This window comes from Platalea leucorodia (assembly GCF_965183815.1).
Source record: "Platalea leucorodia genome assembly, chromosome: 1".
Lineage (NCBI taxonomy): Eukaryota > Metazoa > Chordata > Aves > Pelecaniformes > Threskiornithidae > Platalea > Platalea leucorodia.
The window spans coordinates 166,013,942-166,033,480 of record NC_138823.1 but is presented as its reverse complement, the minus strand read 5'-3'; the positions used below and the strand labels follow the sequence as shown (position 1 = coordinate 166,033,480).

General features: G+C 46.2%; 1 protein-coding gene across 1 annotated transcript in view; it reads left to right on the top strand.

Annotated features, from left to right (window-relative positions):
- Positions 1 to 13,918, top strand: part of WNT3A (Wnt family member 3A) — a gene marked incomplete at both ends in the record, with an annotated part of 87,660 nt that extends 73,742 nt beyond the window's left edge. Inside the window, 2 exons of the mRNA XM_082307257.1 lie at positions 10,172 to 10,437; positions 13,439 to 13,918. Of these exons, the coding sequence (XP_082163383.1) occupies positions 10,172 to 10,437; positions 13,439 to 13,918 (746 nt within the window). The remainder of the gene's footprint in view (positions 1 to 10,171; positions 10,438 to 13,438) is intronic.
- Positions 13,919 to 19,539: the final 5,621 nt, after the last annotated feature.

Here is a 19,539-nt window from a genome sequence, read left to right as displayed (position 1 = left end):
GAAAAAAACCCACCGTTCTGATGTTTTAGGGGAACTCAGCCTTCAGGATTTTACAAACTGTGTTAATCCAACCTCCTTCAATCCAACATTCCCTCTTATCTGTATCGCCTTCATGTTCCCTGGCAGGAATTGCCCATTTAATAATTTCCCTCCAATGATCTGAATTACAGCTAATCTGATCAAATGTCTTTTTAGGGCCTTTCATCTTCCCAGGGATGTGTTGACACTAGCATGCTGGTTCAGAGGAAACAAGAACTCAATCAGAACTTCGTTCAAAACACAGATGGGACCCAAACCTAACCTTTCCTTTAAGATATGCAAAAGTGTGGTTAGCTTCTTGTTATTATGCTTTGCATTTGCATAAGTCTTTGCATTTTGGGGCCTGATTTTTAAAAGGATAAAAAAGTCGAACAAACCCCCGAGCTGGATTTTGATGAGAAACAGTGCAGAATCAGCTGGGCATGGAGTTGGCATGGCTCTCTGTGAAGAAGGGCATAGGCTGTGGCATCACGCAGAGCCCAGCATGGATCCGCAGGGCTCCTGGCTGGCATCACTTGAGGCAGTGTGGGTGCTCCAAAGTTGCATTTCTCCCACTGCTGCATCTGCTCTTGGAGCCACCCCAACCCCATTTCAAGGTTCGACCTGAAAGCCTCCATTACCTGCAGCCCCCAAGGACTGCTGTTTTTGCAAAGCGGGCTTCCCTAGACTTGGTGATAAACCCACTTGGGAAATGCTGCCAAAGACTAGGGGACCTGACACAAGCCTACACATTGGACAACGGCAGCAGGTGTTTGGGTTTCACTGGTGTATGGCTCCAAATCGTTCAGGTCAGTCTGTAAATCTACACTGAGACTGCAATCTTGCAAACAGATCTTGGAGGAATGGACTTAGTGATCCTTCTGCATCCAAAGGATACCAGGCAATCATTTAGGCTCTGCTCTTGTCCAAAGGATCCCATGCAATCATGCTCTTCTGGATAAGATTGATGGGGGTTTATATAGCTCTGGACACGTCTTCTCTGTGCAACGCAGAGCTGCTCTGGAAAGTCCTGGTCCTACTGCCAAGACCTATAATGGCTATAAGACCAGATGAGGTGCTGATAAGAAAGTAGCCATGCTCACACAGCTCAGCACAGAGGCAGCTCAAGGTACTGATGTTCTCTTGGAAGGCCCTATAGAAAAAGAGTGATCCAAGCATCACTCCTAGGATAATAAGGCATCATGCAGTACTGGGTGAGGAGAAAAGTCCTCCCTTTTGCCCCTCTCCTCTGTAATGTTGTAGGCTGAAAGGATGCATGAAGCTCAGGTTATAGAGTGTAAGTTGAGCTTTCTGTCTCTGTCCTGTATGGACAGTATGCCAAATGTGGTCTGTGGTGTCAGTCACTAGTGATCACCATTTGAATAAATTGATGAGTGTTTTTTTATGTGCCATGATATATGAATTTTGTCCATTTTTGCAAACGAGGAAACTGAGGTAGAGTTTCAGAGTCACTCATGTCCAGAGAGGGACTTTGTGCAGCATTTGTAGCCCACTGGGTGAGGCAGTCACCAGGCTCTGATCTTCCTAAAGCCTCTAGAGTCTTCTCAGAGTAACAACAAGGACTTCCTAACTGATGGTGTGCTGTGACCAAGCAGAAAATCAGGGTCAGGGCACTCGGCTGCTTGGTGTTTAGACTTGGGAGTAACACCAAGTAAAGAAATGAAAGGTTTAAAGAAGCTCAGGGTCTGTTCCTAAAGCTTTAACTTTGGAAAGCATTTTCCAATATACCTACTATGAATACAGCACGTGCTGTTGAATTTGGGAATGTGCTCTGTGGAATGATTCACCCTCCCACCAGGAAGCCTGACTTGTCCCCTCCTTTTATAGTCCTTCTGTTGAGCACATCCAAGGCCACAACTTGCTCCTCTCCACCTTTCCTAATGGGTAGAAGATGCATCTTTGAAAGCAAACAGCAAGCATGGTACAAGGATCCCCTTTTAAGGGGTAAGGGGGTAACTGAGGAGCCTTCGGTGTCACGCCGGGAGATTCTTTTGCGGGAGACCAACATGTTGAGGTTGGTGAGGATGGGTGAGGGGAAACATGAACACTGGAAACAGGGGCCTCTGCGGAGAGGAGCTGAAGGAAGCTTGAGGCTGAGCCAGGCAGCTTATGTAAAACCCTTTCAGTTGGTTTATCTGAGATGGGATCCTCTATTGCTACAATCGAGAGGAATGTGGTGAAACTGAAGCTTGCTTGCCTGCCTCCAAGGCCGTGAGAGCCAATATTTTGTTTCCAACGTTCCCAGTATTTTCCCCACAAGCAATGTCAGGCTCACAGCAGCCGTGACATCTCTGTGATCCTCCTCTACGATGGAAACAATGCTTATTCCCCTCCAGCGCTTGGGCACTGTCTCTGCAGCATGGATGGATCTGTCAGCTGGCGTGTGCCAAGGCATTCCCTGTTCTCCATCTTCACCTGGTGCTGAGCCAATATTTAATAGTTCTGATTGGCAAATGATTTGCTTCCTTGTGATCATAAAAAAACCAAAAAAGCCTTTTAACATTTTTTTTTTCCACCTTCCCTCCTCCTTTCCCTGGGGAGAAATATGTCCTGTGCTCTGAGATGTGACCCTTCATTTCTTAGAACCATAGAATGCTTTGGGATGGAACGGACCTTTAAAGGTCTTCTAGTCCAATCCCCTGCAATGAGCAGGGACATCTTCAACCAGATCAGGTTGCTCAGAGCCCCGTCCAACCTGACCTTGAATGTTTCCAGAGATGGGGCATCTACCACCTCTCTCGGCAACCTGTGCCAGTGTTTCACTACTCTCATTGTAAAAAATTTCTTCCTTATATCTAGTCTGAATCTACCTGCTTTTAGTTGAAAACCTTTATCTACCCCTTGTCCTATCACAACAGGCCCTGCTAAAAAGTCTGTCCCCATCTTTCTTATAAGCCCGTTTTAGTGCAAAGAGCATCGTAAGGCAGGGGACATCATCCTCATGACCTGAACCCTTGGTTCTTGGCTCTGAGGGATCTGCTGGTTGGCAAGTTTAGCACAGGGGCCAGCTGGGCTGAGAGACTGGAGTATCTTCTGCTGGCACCTGGGACAAGCAAGGCTGCATTGCTGCAGGTGACCCTTGCTTATCCTGCACACAGATTTCAGGGCCAGCAGGTAATGTCATTCATGTTAGTATAAGCCAGTAGTGATGTCTGCATGTGTTTTTGCAGCTCCTGTGAGCTCTGACTCACCAGTTCCATTGGATTTCCCTTTTGCTATTCAGAAAGTAGCTGCACCTGCAAGGCTGGCAGTGTGAGCCTAAAGAAACCCACTTCTCCTGGGGGTCATCATCTACTTAACAACTGATGAGGCTTTGGCTCAAGGTAGCTCTGAGAGGTGCCCTTCAGAGCTGAGGCGTTCTTCCAGCCTTGGCTTCAGCGTAGTTGCAAATAAGGAGCAGGCACCGACTTTTACACCATCAGTGCTTCAGCTCCTGCATCCATGGTGAGGAGCATTTGGTATTAATCTTTTCTGGCATCCTTCTTTTTCATCCAAAGTGGTGCAACATGGCCTTTCATTCAAGCCCTTCTGGTTTAGCTTTCACCATGGAGGTGTTTATGGGTGACCCTCCCTATGAGGGAACGGCACAGCTCTCCTCCCACATCTAGGTAACGTGGCTCTCGATGGATTCAAGGAGGAAACCACAGTGTACTGATAGCAGCTGGGTAGTCCTCTTTATACTACAGTCAAAACCAAAATTCACCTGACCTGAGTCAAAGACTGGCCTTCCAAAACTCTCAAAGCTCACTTCACAAATTCCTCACCATCTTCCTCCATTAGACAATGCCTTTCCCCCCTGCAATCCCCATGATGTCTAACCTGCAAGAAGGACCCTGACCACAGTAATCAGGGGGAAATTGAGCTGTTAGGACAGGCCCCTGCTGTAAGAGGCAGGGCTGTGCTGGCTCCAAATACCAGAAGCACTAGTCTGCCCCCAGTTTTATTTCCAGATTCTTGGGGTTTATTTAGATTTTTTTTTTTTTCAATCCAGAGTCAAGGTAGTGTCAACTGTTGTGCGAATCCTAACATGACAGCTGTGGGTTTGTATCCCCTCGAGCCAGGGAGGGAATTGAAACCCTTTCTCACACTCCCCGGGTACATGCCCTACCAGCCAAATGTTGGAAAGACTTTACACCTTCCACCCCTCAGAGATGGGCGTCTGGGTGTCTGAAATAGCTGACACAAGGTAGCTTTCTCTTGTCTTTCAGCTTCGAAAAACGAAGCTCAGAGAAAACAGCATGTCTCCTTCCCGCAGTGCTGCTAAGCAGATATGACATTTTCTCCATTTTACCCCTCTTGCTAAGTGACTCTCCCAAGAGCACTCAAGAAGTCTGAGGTGTCAGAAAAACAAGGCTTGCAGCCACATCATTGCGGTGTCTTTCCTAGTGTCGAACAGGGAGTAGGATCCTCTATTCAAGAGCAGACATGCTAATGATGGCTGGGAGGAGTGGCTAAGATGTGGGAACTCTTTCCTTCACTGTCATACATCTCCAGAAGCAATCTGGGACAATTCTATTCTTTCCCATGTTGTTTATACATTATCCAGCCCGAAAAGGCATTAAGTCAGTGTTTCACTCCAAGGGCTACATTTCAGAAAGGATGGTGACAAGGTCCTAGGTAGTAAGGGGTTGTCGGCGTAGGAGGTTTGTCTCCACAGAGCAGAGTCAGTAGCTGTCCTGGAGACATAAGGTTCCCTTTGCAAAGGAGCTTCCACATCTTCAGTAGGACCATCTAGAAAAGTGGCATGCTGAGTGGAAAACCCTTAGAGCAGGGTCCATCTCTACTGCTTGGCTATCTGTTCTCCAGCTGCTGAGGTCTGCTTCTTCCCTCGCAAGATGTACAGCCCAGAACCACCTCAAGGAAGACATCTTCCCTCCCTCCCTCCCTCCCTTCCTTCCTTCCTTCCTCTCTTTCTTTCTTGCCCTTCCTTTCCTTCTTTCTTGCCCTTCCTTTCCTTCTTTCTTGTCCTTCCTTTCCTTCTTCCTTCCTTCCTTTCTTTCTTTCTCTCTTTCTTTCTCTCTTTCTTTCTTTCTCCCTTTCTCTCTTTCTCTTTTCTCTCTCTCTTTTTCTCTCTTTCACTTTTCTTTCTCTCTCTCTTTCTCTCTCTTTCTTTCTCTTTCTCTCTCTTTCCTTCTTTCCCTGTCTTTCTTTCTCTCTTTCTTTCTTTCTCCCTTTCTTTCTTTCTTTCTCTTTCTTTCTTTCCTTCCTTCCTTCCTTCCTTCCTTCCTTCTTTCCTTCCTTCTTTCTTTCCTTCTTTCTTTCTTTCTTAGACTGCACAGATCTCACTGCTTTCTTTTAAAGAGCAGTCAGTGGAAACAGCAGTGCCCCCTTTCTAAAATGCCACCTAGTTCTTTGAGCTGTGGTCCAGGACACAGGACTTGCAACTTCAGCTGCCAACACATCTGAAGGTGGTTGCATTGCCCTGTCCCAGAAACCTGCTGTTACCACCAGACCACTGTGCAGGGAGGAAGGAAACATTTAGGGTGTCAAGAGTGGGGACAACAGGGCTCAGTACTATGGTACAAAGGTCGTAAAAAGGGACTGTAGCTTTTTAAGACCAAAATAAACCATTATGTTCATCCTTCTACATCACCGTAGTCCTTTCTCCCACATATCTGGGATATCTGCCTGACCTGGGGTTAATAATTTGGTCATTCAGAGAAAGATTCAGGGAAAATAAATCACTGTCTGGGCAGAAGAACACGAGAGCAGGTTTCATATATTAGACAGTTGAGATATCTATGCGGTTATTCATTTGTCTTCCTCATCCCACAACTTGATGACCCTCTGTTCGGCTCCAACACCTTCTGCCCATGATTCCGAAGACATCACTGAACTTAGCATTGCAGGCTCCTGAGGAGATAAGCAGGATTCTCCTCAGGTGTATGGATAAGGAAGCAGAAGCACAGACTGACTAAAAGACTTGACCAAAGTCATGTTAAAAAGCCCTGTGAAAGCAGGAAATCAAATCTTAGGTCACCTCATCCTCAGGCCTCTGACTTCTCATATTGATACAGCTCGGCCATGTGTTTTTGGATCCCAAGATATTTCTGCTGCTGAGACAGGGTGGTCAGAGGTCTTCTATACAGGACATTCAGGCTCTCAGCTTCACAGACCGGGCTCCTTAGGAAACAATTTCCAGAAGTGACCAGTGACTTGGAGACCTCTGCATTAGGGGCCATCTACGAAGCATCCCTAAAGGCCCTCTGTAAGTCTCAGCACCTTTTTCATTGATAGCCAGCCCCCCTAAAAGGGTCCAGAACAGGGTACCTTGAAGCACCAGCCATCCAAGTCTCTAAGCCCTGCAGGGAAACTCAGGAGCAGGCAGGAATTAATTAAACAAGCTGAAGCCAGAGCTTTGGTGACCTTGTGCTGCACTGAAAACAAAGTGGTTAAAATGCTCTTAAGTCAACATCCCCATGAGGTATTAGTCCCTATTAACCTTCTTTTGCCAGATGACTTTCCAGAAGCTCTCTTCAGGTCAGAACGAGCTGCTTGTCTCCTGCTACCAGAACCACGCAGAGGAATGAGGCGACCTGACAAATATACTGCACTTTCCTGTTATCTTTGCTAAGTCTCTTGCATTTTTATATGGCACCTTAATAACCCCTCATTTCCATTACAAGTGCATGCTTTCCTTCTGCTTATCTGTATCTCTATACACTCCTTCTCCATTCCTGCAGCCACACCGCCTCCGGCTACAACCTGGGGAGCTCTTCGGAGCTCAGCAGGGTCAGGTCTGCTTAGTAATCAGAGGACAGTCCTATAACTTAGGAGGTGGCAGGACGTGATTCATGCGATGGCAGTCTTCCATCTGCGTCAATATTGAACTCGGTGCCTTAAGATAGGGGTAGGAGATGTAAACCCAGTGCCCTAATTTCGTGGAGTCATTAAGAGATCGGCTGCAACTTTCTCAAGAGACAAACTCCTAACCTCAGTGCCCGGGGCCAGATCTCAGCTTCTTTGCTCTGCCTGCCTGCATTCCCCAGGTAGTTACGATCAGATACAATGCTATTTGCTTCCTGTTGTGTGCTGTTAAGTGGTGGCTGTGCTCCACCCCAGGGGTGGCTGCATTTCAAAAGCAGGGGAGTGATTACGGCGTATACGGGCTGTAAAAGACATTGGGCTCTTTCTGGGAAGAGGACAGCCACGTATAATCGGTGCTTCTTAAGGCAAATCCTATCAATACCCTCCTGGAGCTGTAGGCTTTCAGTAAGGGCTAGCAACAGTGGAGAGTTTAGGTAACGGACCTGGGATTTAGGACTGAATATCTAAAACCAAAGCTGTCCTCCTGCAACTCCTTGTTCAGCTGCAAGCAAGTCCTGGCAAATGCAGAAATTCTGCAGACCCTCTGGCTGCGCTGCCTGAAGCTCCCTGGGTTTTGGTGAGCTCTGCACTTGTAGGCACAGAGAAACATCTCTGTTCTGAGCTAATGGCTCCTGCTGAAGCCCAGGTGGGATCCACAACCTGTGGACTCCTAAGCCAAGGCCGCCCCTCTTATACTTACCTAGGAGAAGGTTTTCTGCACAGACACCATGGCTGTAGACACTTTCTTTTCAGTGCCAGCATGGCAAGGCACAGAAGCTCTCCATGGCATTTGCAAACATCAGTTCAGCACCTACGACACCTTCCCAAATAGCCAAAGGCCTGGATCAGGTCTCTCCTCCTGAGCAGAGGAAGGGGTGATTCCCAAGAGATGAGAGCTAACCTGGTGTGATTTTGGGGGTTGTCCTATGCAGGGACAGGAGTTGGACTCGATGATCCTTGCAGGTCCCTTCCAACTCAGGACATTCTATGATTCTATGGTTCTACCAAAGCAACGTGCTTTAGCCATTACAGCTGTCAGACAGAAGGGAGAAGAAGAAGAAGAATTATCATCTTCCTCTCCTGCCCAAGGCATAGCAGCATAGCAAAAGGTTTCAAGATCAGTTAGACCACAATGGGAGGAGGTGGAAGGTGTGTCAGCTGTTCTCTGGTCAGGCACTATACCCTCTACCTCCCTACCAGAGGGTAATGATATTCATCCCACCAGCTTATCTGACTGGCTTCTATGAGAAGCCTTTGCCTTTCACAGACCCCAGAGCTGGTCCTCAGTGTCCTTGGAGACATCATACAAAGCTCCTCACTCTCAATATTTGGTTTCTGGATTCCATCTCGGCTTAGGCAACCGCAAGATGCCAAGTCCCCAGTCCTGTTAGAACTGGACTCATCTGTTCATGCTCAAAAGCTGAACTTTCACACAGCTCAGGAACTGCATGGTCACCATTTGCAGGAAGCTGGGATCCTCCAGGCTGGACAGATGCTGAACAAGGGTTTTTCAAAATCACATTGTGGAACTGAGGGTTCCTGCATTTTACTTTTTTGGTTCTAGCCCTCGGTGGCTTACTAACCTCACGATGCGTATTGACAACATGTTCCAGGACATTGCTCATACCTTCAGCTTGTAAGTTCATGCACATTATTTGATTTGCATATTGTTGTATTTGGTAGTCTTCCCAAAGCAAAGCAGTGCTGCACAAATTCTTGCTTAAGCCTTCAATCCAGACGGGACTGCTCTGCAAGCATGCAGTTTTGATTTCTCCCCGAGAACATGTTGGCTTTTTGGCTTGGCATATTAAACTCTCTTCGCGTTAGTAAAGCCTGGAAGCATCTAGAAAGTAAAGATTAAGCCAAAATGCCCAGGGAAAGCTCAGATCAGCAAAATATGGTGCAGAGAAGGTTTGAGTGGTTTTGAGTAGGCACCTCGTCAGCTGATGCAAAGCTCAATAGAAGCTGGTGAAGCTGCATCAACTGAAAACCTGACCTTCTGCCTTTATAGATCCATTCATAGTTCAACACTGTCGTAGCCTAATCATCTGAAAGGTGCCAGAGACAACATACTTTCTTGGCTAACCGGTCTATAGGCATGAGGTGAGCTTGTGTGGGGAATGGTATAGGAGGTTGAAGGAGGCCAGTTATCAGAATTGTTGTGTCTTCTTAGAATTGCCTCAAGGGTTTAAGAATAACCTTGTTCATGATAAAAATGCCATTTTGCTGAAGCCAAAAAATATTGCAGTCATGTTTTCTGAGGAGTGGTGTTGAACTTCAGAGTCATTTCTAGTGAGTGAAGAAACAGAATGAGACCAAAACTGTGGGGTGGGGGGAGTAAAAATTGGTATTTTGGTATATTCCTCATTTGCAAAGCAGTTTGAAATGTTTGGTTTTCATTTTGGCACAGTGTAGAAAAAGCACTGGCATCCAGGAAAGCCAGGCTAATGCTGAGCTGCCCTTCCCCACCCAGCTCCAGCTAGGGTGAAAGGCTATGAAGGAAGGTCTCCACAGAGACTAAGGCTCCTCAGTCCCTAACCATGACATCTTTTGGCTGATCCCACCCACCATCCTGAGGCAATGGGCAGAAAAAGAAAGGTCATTTCCAGTCCCCTTGGCAGGGGCCTTAATTAGGCAGGTGAGCAAAACTTTCCATCGATGCAAGATGTCATATATTGAACACTATCTCTAAGTGAGCTAGACAGCCTAGGAAAAAGAAGGTGGCCTCAGGATGGAGGGTGGGGACAGTGTTTAGTTTACATAGTGAGGATTGGGGAGTATCTGGCCATCCTGGCATTTTCCTACCTTCCAGCCATCAGCAGCTCTTCCAGTCGAGGAGGAGGAGGTGCTTTACCTAGTGCTGGTCCCACCACTAAGGATGGAGGCTGTCATTAAGTATAGATCTGCATTTTCCATGTTATGGGAACATAGCCCAAATTCTGTGCATCCGAAGCCAAGACTGCAGCTCAGGGTATGGCTATGTGGTGCATTGCCTGCAAAGTACCATACAGAATATTCTGTATGCCCCCTGAAACTCAGGTTTGCACTGCTTTTTGTTTTGCCATGGCCCTATCCTAAGACCTTAGGATGACTTTAGTCGAAGCTTCTTGGCTGACCTCAGTGACCTTGAATCAAGCCTGGTCTTGTCTACATAGGAGCTTATTTCCTCGTATAAGAAAATGTCTTTGGAATAGGTCCAAGCCGGACCACAGGGAAGAGGAGAGTTTCCTGGCCTTGTGCCATGCCCTCGAGAGAAGGTGTTCACAGGGCTGACCATGCGCGGTCCCTTCACTGGCCACTATTCATTGATCTCTCTCTTTCACAGCTACCAGGGAATCGGCGTTTGTGCATGCCATTGCCTCTGCTGGAGTGGCTTTCGCGGTGACCAGATCCTGCGCCGAAGGCTCGGCCACCATCTGCGGCTGTGACACCCGCCACAAGGGCTCTCCTGGGGAAGGCTGGAAATGGGGGGGCTGCAGCGAGGACGTGGAGTTTGGGAGCATGGTGTCTCGGGAGTTTGCGGACGCCCGAGAGAACAGACCAGACGCTCGGTCTGCCATGAACAGGCACAACAACGAAGCTGGAAGGACCGTAAGGACATTTAGTTTCACCTTTCTTGATCTCCCTTTAAACTTTTCTACCTGCCATAATGAACAGTGAGAGGGAACTGAGGGGAATAACCAAACATAAATCTGGGCAGTTTTACATCATGAAACGATGATACCTACCCTATGATAGTTCTTGTCAGGGAGGTGATCGATGTACCCGATCTATGAAAGCTATAAGTAAATTCACCCACACAGATGTAAATGTCTACCTTGGAGTCAGTTGTCCAGACCTTTTTTATAGAGAACGGATCAAGACAGACAGGTCTAGGATGGGATTTCATCCCCACTTGACGGAGACATTTGAAATACCTGAGTTAATGATGCCTTGACTCTGCCTGTTCCCCTCCATTGGCTGTAGGAAGAAGGTGAGCTGTACAGCCAGAGATGTCTGTGCTGTAGACACCTGAAGTTAAGAGAGATGGACCAGGGTTTATGGGCAGGATTCAGCTGCTTAAGCAAATGTATTTTAGTATAAACTGAGATATCCTGAAGTATCCAGCCTCTCCTTGGGCTGCTACTGGGGAAGACTGTGTCTCCTGCAGGTCCTCTGCCATCTTGGGACTGATGTCTTAGACACCCTGGAGCTCACAAATGGTATTAGATGCATGTGTTTAGGCAACTGAATCCTAGTTTAAGTGCAACTGTCCATTCTCCTGGGATCACCACTCTGCTCTGTAGGCTTGAGGGTGGTGAAGAGCAGGAGAGCATTTCCCAACACCCCTCTTCTTAACACTGTTCTATTTCCCAGAGAATATTTAAAGAAAATAAGAGGGAATATGACTTTGGTACCTCCTGATTAAACTTGGACCATGCCCCAAAGCCAGCTAATGTGTTTTCACTTCAAACACTCATGGAACAAAATGTATAAGGGAACAGAGAGCACAAAATCTTGCCCTCATCACAGGGACTGCATCGTACACAGTGAATCTTTTCCATAAGGTGGAACAATCCCAGTAAGAGGACGTTCTCTTTTTCATCTCAAGAAGAGCCCATAAATGTCAAAAGAATGTAAGCTATGGGAAACAATTTGTGAAACTGAACCACAAAGGTCTTGCTAATAGAGACCATGCCGCAGCTTCTCTGTGATAACAGCATTTTTTCTCATGTAGTCAACTTGAGACAGCTTATCCCTCAGTGGAAGAAAGATACCTTGCTGTAATCAGAAGAGATTAATATGGTCTTGTTCCCTCAGCAGAAGGCCTTACACAGGTCTAGGAGGACATATGACTGCGCAGTGAGCTATAGCAAAGCCACCACAGTTGCGCTGTGCTAGGAAACAGCTGTCCTCAGGCAGGCTAGGACTTTGGTGTGAGCCCCTCAGGTGGACACCGTCAAACCCTAATGGAGTTATCCCACCTCACACCACAGGAGAGCTGGTCTGAAATAGGGAATACAACCTTTCAAAATTAAATACCACCAGAAACAAAAATTGTCTGCAATGTAGATGACTACAAGCAGTAATGTGGTTTCCTCCAGCACTGGCCCAAATTATCCCAGGTGCCCCAAGGTATCGTGCATTGCTGGTGGCAGTTGCTGGGACAGATAATGAGACAAATAGGACTGTGGAGAAGCTGGGTAGAGTGGAAAGAATGGATTTGCCTTAAAGTGAGAATACTTGGAAAAACTGAGCTTTGAGCAAACATCCCTGTGGTCACAGGCCTGCAGAGGTCTTTTTACTGTAAGTCTTGTTACTTGACACTGAGTTATTTTCGGACATTTTACAGATGTCAAAGATTAGAGAGCAGATGTCACACCATTATCTGAAATCCTACTGTTTTATAAAGCAGTAGTGTTTTCCATTCTCACTGTGCCAGCACTCATGGGGTAGGTCTTCCAGGCCTCCATACTCAAGTGTTTCCAGCTAAACCTGAGCCATAGGCAATGTTTCATATTAGTTCCCATATGAACTCAAACCCTACCACTATGCCAGGAGCTTTGATTAAGTTAAGTTCAGCATGATTATATGAACCAAACATTTTGTGGTTCTCTCTCATCGCTAATTACAACCTCCTTTGCGGCGGGTGATACTCTGTAAATAACACAGGAAAGCACCTGGTGAACACCAAGGTGCTGATTCATGGCAAATCTTTTGGACTCAGGCTGGCACTAGTCTGTTCACGTACCTGGAAATTTGCTGATCAGTCTGAAAATGCAGATTATCAAGTAAGTTGCATAAGGCTGTCTCCCACCTCAGTATACTGGAGGGCAACACCTCTAGAAATCTTTAGACTAATTTCATAAGAGGTAAAAGCCAATAGAAAACTTCTGGGATCAATAATCACCTTTCCATTTATTCCAGGGCAATGTTGATGTTGAAGTCTAGGCCTTTCAAAATCAAAAGTTGGACTCCTCATTTTTTCTTTTAAATGTTTTTAGAAAAAACGTAATTCTGGCTTAAAAATAAAAAATACATTACATTTCATGTTTCTGAACATAGCCACAAGCAAGGCTAGAATCTTATTTGCTTAATGTGAACATACATAAAAGATGGAATTCTGGACTAGATCATTAGGACGTTTCATATTTCTTTAATTTCCAATGGAATAGGTGTATATTTCAGTTACGAAAACATTGGTTTAGAAGATTTCTGTGTTCTTCGCTTCTCTGCCTAGATGTGTCTGAATTGTGTTCCTGGGTGACAGGGCAGCAATATTCACCCACGTACATTGATAAGATAAAAGTTGGTACTCACAGAAATAACTTCAGCCCTTAGTGAAAGCACTTGGTAGATGCTAAAACATGGGGTGGGAATCAGAGATAGTGATTGAAAATAATACAGTTGTAGAGGTTTTATCTGCCTCAGATCCAGCACCCGTGCAGGGCGTTGACTGAAGGATAAGATGATTTTTGTTCAAAAGTGTGTAAATATATCTATGAAAACACTGCAATTCTTTAGGAAATCCTGGCTAAATAGCACAATGCAATATGTGTTTTGATTACAGGCTAATGTCTTCCTTCTTTGCCTTTCCTCTCCTCTTTTTCAGTCTATTATAGAACTCATGCATCTTAAGTGCAAATGTCACGGCCTCTCAGGCAGCTGTGAAGTGAAGACCTGCTGGTGGTCTCAGCCAGACTTCAGGGTCATCGGTGACTACCTCAAGGACAAGTATGATAGCGCTTCTGAAATGGTGGTGGAAAAACATCGAGAATCCCGTGGCTGGGTTGAGACCCTCAGGCCCAAATACAACTTCTTCAAGGCTCCAACTGAGAAGGACCTGGTTTACTACGAGAACTCACCAAACTTTTGTGAGCCCAACCCTGAGACAGGTTCCTTTGGGACCCGTGACAGGATCTGTAATGTCACTTCCCACGGGATTGATGGTTGCGATCTTTTGTGCTGCGGCCGTGGGCACAACACAAGGACTGAAAAACGGAAAGAGAAATGTCACTGTATCTTCCACTGGTGCTGCTACGTCCGCTGCCAAGAGTGCATACGAGTTTATGATGTCCACACGTGCAAATAAAGCAGGCAAAACCCTTCGCTGGGCTTCAAGGGGAGAAATGGATTCGAGCCTACTTCCTCTGAGGTTGCAGACATGAGAGAAGTCTACTTTTTTGATATTAAAAGAATAAAAACTTAAAAAAAGGCTAAAACTGGTTGGATAGAATAGGTCTAATGACTTCTGGGCTATCCTGAGGTACATCTGGCAGTCACACAAGTTATGCCCCAATGATGCCTCCTGTAGGAGACAGCGGTTTTTCAACCAGCTGACAACACAGAGCCGGAAAGAAGGGCATCAGCAAAAGCATGGATTTGCTCTGCTCTCACCCACCTGAAGTGACTCGTGTGATTAAGTATCCTTTGAAAGACTTGCATCTTCCTAAGTATCTCCTTTTCCCTCAGCCAGGCAGAGGCTGTGTTGGACAGCAGCACTAAGCTTTCTGGGATCTATCTACATACCCAAATGGCCAGACTCTGTGTATAATATGAGCAACAACAACAGCAGCAAAAGAAATAAAAGCAGATAAACTAATGATTTTTTTTAAAAAAATAATGCAAATACTCCTTTGCTTTTGCCCTGGAACCAGAGAAGTCTACAAATATGTAATAGAGCTGTAGAGTGGGCAGGCTCTTCATGTGAACTTTTTAGCATAGTAGCTTCTGCCAGTTTTGACATAGGATTCAGGATTCTCTGTAGAGAGGGAGGGAGGGAGAAGGAGAGGGAGAGAGAGAACTGCTGATGGTTTCCTGCAAATGCCCTGCTGGCACACAGATGATGTGCACGGTACGGAAATGTTCAGTGCCCGATATGTGAAGTGAAGAGGACTCGGTGTGTGCATTGAGAAGGAGACAATCCCATGAAGGGAGACGTTGCTCCAGCTGTGGCCCGGTATGCGGCTCAGCCAATGAGCCTTCCTCGGAAACATGAGGTGCAGAGGGAATCTCCTGGGGCTGGACACTCGCTGCTGGGCATGGGACATCCAGCTCCTCAGCATCCCAGCTTGTTCCCATAGAGGAGAAAAGGGAAAGTGTTTACCCCTCCCACCTCGTTAGAGGACGCGGTCACCAACAGTGGAAAGTGCACTTAGTCCATCTGCTCTCCGCACTTCATGCAGGCTTCCCCCGGGCACTTAGCAAAACCCTTAGACCACAAGTCTGTCAGGAACATGACTCTGAAGGACTGCTTGTCACCCATTAATTTACATGGCGGTAAACCAACCCACCACCACCACCCCTCACAAGCTGGAACAGTTTCAGACTCAAGACAAATTTTGTTCCACACCTAATTTCTACAGACATTCCCATCTCTAAAAGTGGCACAGATTAAAATGCACAAAACTCGGATTCTGAACCAGCCCAGAGTTTTGGGCAATTTTTGACACAGAGCCAAATCCCAACTTTGCAGCGCTGCCCCATCTCTGCTGTTCACCTCTGACTCCCCGTCTTTGCATGCTGCTCTACTTCTGATTTCAGATCAGGATTGCCAGTTTACAGAAACAACTCTCACCTCCCCCGTGGGCATCAGGGCTTCCTTCAGCCATGTGGGTATCAGGCATGAATCTCAGCCCATCACCCTGGTATTTACAGCACTGTAACTCTGCTTGAGTTATTCCTCATTGATACTGGCATAAATAAGTGGTAATCAAGCATGGAGTTGTAGCCTGTTTAGCCTCAGATGCACTTGTCCTGTGTCCTCTTTGCCTTACCCATACCTTTGCATTCCTATCTTGGGAAAAGGACAATGGATTGGTATTTTTTCTTTTCTCTTCGGTACAGGAAGGGAAATGGGGCATGATCTAATTCCCAGTGACCCACAAGAGTTTTTTCATGGCAATGTAATCATGGCTGTTGGCTAGTTCACACCTATGTAGAGAAATCAGAGTGCTCTTCTCTCTCTGCATGTCAGCTTATTCCCGGGAACCAAAGGAGGGAGTATGCAGAAGAGGCAGGGAACAAACAGAGCTTAGTCCCATCAGAGAGAAAACAGGAGGAAATGATGCCTCCAAGGGTTGACTCTGAGTCATGGCGTCTCCTGGGACTACTCCTAGGCTGGTGCAGTTCATGCATCACCCATTTGTCTCAGGGCTGTGCCCAAGAGCACAAGCAAGCTCTTTGCCTATTGATGGAGGCACTTCTATCAATGCTCTGCAAAAAAAAGCTGCCATGAAATGAGAGCAGAGGCACAGAAGGGAGGCAAGGAGAGAGGAAGAGATCAAGAGAGACAAAGAAAAAAACTGGGGAGAAAACCAGTCAACCATATCTGTACAAGTAAACATTGCACCTAATGGATGGCCACACACCAACTGGTAGAAAGCAATAGATCACTAAAAACTGAGAGAAAGATGGACCAATTAATGGATGCATGACTGAATTTTGTAGTAGAGTCTGGGAGAAAAGGAAAATCTGATCTTTATGGCAAATAGAGAAGGAAGCCACTGCAGGGGGAAATTGCCACAGTAACCAGTATTCAAACACAAGCTGTCAAGAAAGCAAACACTGAAGAAAACCACATATGCGGTGGAAGACATTGATGAATTGGAAAAGATGGGACAAGGGAAGATACGTCTGATTTACTTAATATGATGCAGTGGTAGCAGTCACAGCGAGAGATGTTAGACACGTCCCACCAGGTACTTCTGTCAGTGAATGGTGCCCCAACAGCAAAGATGCAACTCATTGCAGGTCACAGTCCCTGTCAATCCATTGAGTTCAGCAGGGTCACACCCACAACTAATTTTACCTTAATGTTTTTAAGCAAGGTGGTTTCAAACTCCTTCTTTTATACCATATCAGTGAAGAAATGGGTTGAAGGATTTGGCTTCCATGCGTGGGAGCCGGACTCTGACCCCAGCCCATCCACAGCATGCTAACATCTACGGTTTCTGCTTTTGCACCAGAACCAAGCCCAACATCACTAGCAGGTGAAGCTCTTTGGGAAGCATGGGGGAAAAAAACAAACAAACTAGGCATTTGCTGAGCAATTGCCTCTTAAGGTGAACAAACAGATTTTGACTGCAACAGTGGAATTTATTTCATCTGGCCATGTCATCTAGTCTAAGCTATTTATCTAGTTTTCTGCTAGGATCAATGGCAAGAAACAAACAAGTCCAGAAGGTGATTCATTATAGCCTAGGATGGTATCTAAGCTATGTTTGGTAAATTGCCCTCTGGGTGTTCCTCTGTCTTTCCTCTGACTTTAGCTGATGAGCTCATACTAGGTGATGAGCTCTTAGATGGGTACAGTCTGATGATGTGAAGTCCACCATGAGTCAAGGAGGTGAAGCTACAATCTGATCATCAGCTGAGACGGGCTGGAATTGTACTCCTGGGGTCAGGCTTGAAACAGCTCAGTGGTTGGGGACTTCCACCTCATTTAAGGGATTTTTAACGAAGCCTATGCATACTTGTTCAGTTTTATTATGTAATTAGTCATCCACTGCAATGATATAATGGAAGGGGTTACAATATCCTATTGGGATCCAGCCGTTGCTTCAATGACATAGGACTCCCACGAGTCGTAAACCTGGGCAGATATGTCAGAGACTGCAGGGTGTCCAAAATGACACAAGATGCCTATGTGTACACAGTTAAATTGTGTACTTGTCTGGAAATGGTTTTCTGTCAAAACTTCACCTCAGTGGAGCTGGGCGATGCACCAGTCTATAGTCAAAAGGAAAAGATCATTCATTTCCCACAAATGGGAGCTGGCCAACTCAACCTCCATGATCCATGGTGCCCTTCCCTTCACTCTTCACTTCTGATGAGGTTTGTCCTCAGGCAGATGGTTTGTATCAGGGATGTGTCTAGCGGTACCAGGGAAAAGGGAGAAGATATCCAACCAAGTAACACAGATGTAAAAAATAAAAATAAAAAAAGGAACATAATTCCATCCTCTTACATGCTGCTATCCAACCTTTCCTTTAGCTGAACAGATGGGTTTGACAGGCCCCATCAGTTCCACATCCAACCTCATTAAGGACAGTGGAGTTACCTGTAAGGGGTGAATTTGGCCTCATCTCTTTTCTTTCTGTGAAAGAAATGGAAAGTTTAGGAGTTTTTTTTCTTGTTTTGGTTTAGGTTTAGGATTTGGGGGCTTCTCTTTCTCAGAGAAAAGAAAAACACGGGGAGGGAAATGCATGACATTTTCTATTACTTGACCCCTGATGGCTAAGTGTCATGCTTAGCACTGACAGTCTTCTTCAAAGCATTTTGAAGTCTCCAGAATTGTTTCTACTTCTTACGAGGGATTTCATGTGCAGAACTAAAGCAGTCAGGGTTTAATCTTGGGAGGGGACTGCAGGGACAACCACACCACAAAATGCAATATGGTAGAGAAGTCTCTGAGTCAGCACTGACCACATCAGTCCTGCAGACAAAAGTCCTGTAGTCTTAGCTGAGCATTACAGGATTTCTGTATTAGCAAACCTCAGAGAGTAATTTCTTCTGCCACTCAATCTAAAATATTTTGGTGTTTTCCGTGCATTCAGAATTGCCATATTGCCACAGAGACATCCATGGATTATAATACATTTGTCATGTGTGTTCATATGCTTGTCATGCCCCCATCCTTCAATTCGAATACAGGAGAAGCACTATGAGCTTTGGGTCACTTTTTTAGCTTCAAGCAGAGGTTTCAGTGCTGAAAATCTGGGGTCTGATGTTCCTGGGGATATTCAGGGTTACAGCATGAGCACTCTGCGGGAGCTAGAAGTTGTGAATCCAGTCCTGGGTTCTGCACTATGGAAATTACTCCAGGCTTCCCTTGATGCCTTAACGATATGCTCTGGGAAGATAAAACGGGGCCATGAAAAGGCACCAAATCAAACTGCCCTACAGACACCAGCCATTGCACCTGGTTAAATAGGCTGCCCATAGGAAAATGACTCCCAGCTCTTCCAGAGACCTGCTCCAGAGCTGAGGCTGCTGAGAAGGCAACGCTCTGCCGTCAGTGGCATAGCGAGTGAGTGGGATGTTTGCTCAGAACTGTCAGTCGTGTGCCCAAGAAGCTGTTTGGATGAGAAGCTGTAGAGAGAGTGTTAGACGATGGGAGAGAAGGTGGGCTGGGTGGGAGGAGGTCCTATCCCTTCTTCATAGCTATATGTCTCCTATTTTCTACCTCCCTCCAAGCTAAATCCTGGCTGTTATAACAGAGACTTCTTAGTACAGGAGAATCTCTTTTCTAGATTTCCTCTCTCTCATTGGGCAGCAGCAGTAGCTGCAAGCAGGATCTGGCTTGCTTTTTGCGGAATTGTTTTCTTCATGGCTTAGCCCTGCCATGCTCATGTTTCCTGCCCTCTCTTACGTGCTCCAACAAAAGCTACTGATCTGCAGTCCATCACTACTCAGTAAGGGTACAGACCCTCCCGCCTCGGGCCTCTGTTAACTGCTGTGGGGTGCAGATGCTTCCATTTGGCGGGAAATGGAGGCTCCTGTGGCATCCATCTCGAGAAAGAGGTGTTTAGTCCTCATTCCTGACACTGCCAGTGTCTTCACGGACTTGGCCAAGTCATTCTGCTCCCACTTTGCTGCATTTTCCAGAGGTGTCTATGGTGCATCTCCACCTTGGAGGGGGAGATTTGCTCAAGTACAAATGAGAGGCCAGTAGTTAACTCCCAGGCAGTGGTACCTGGGATGGGATTCGGA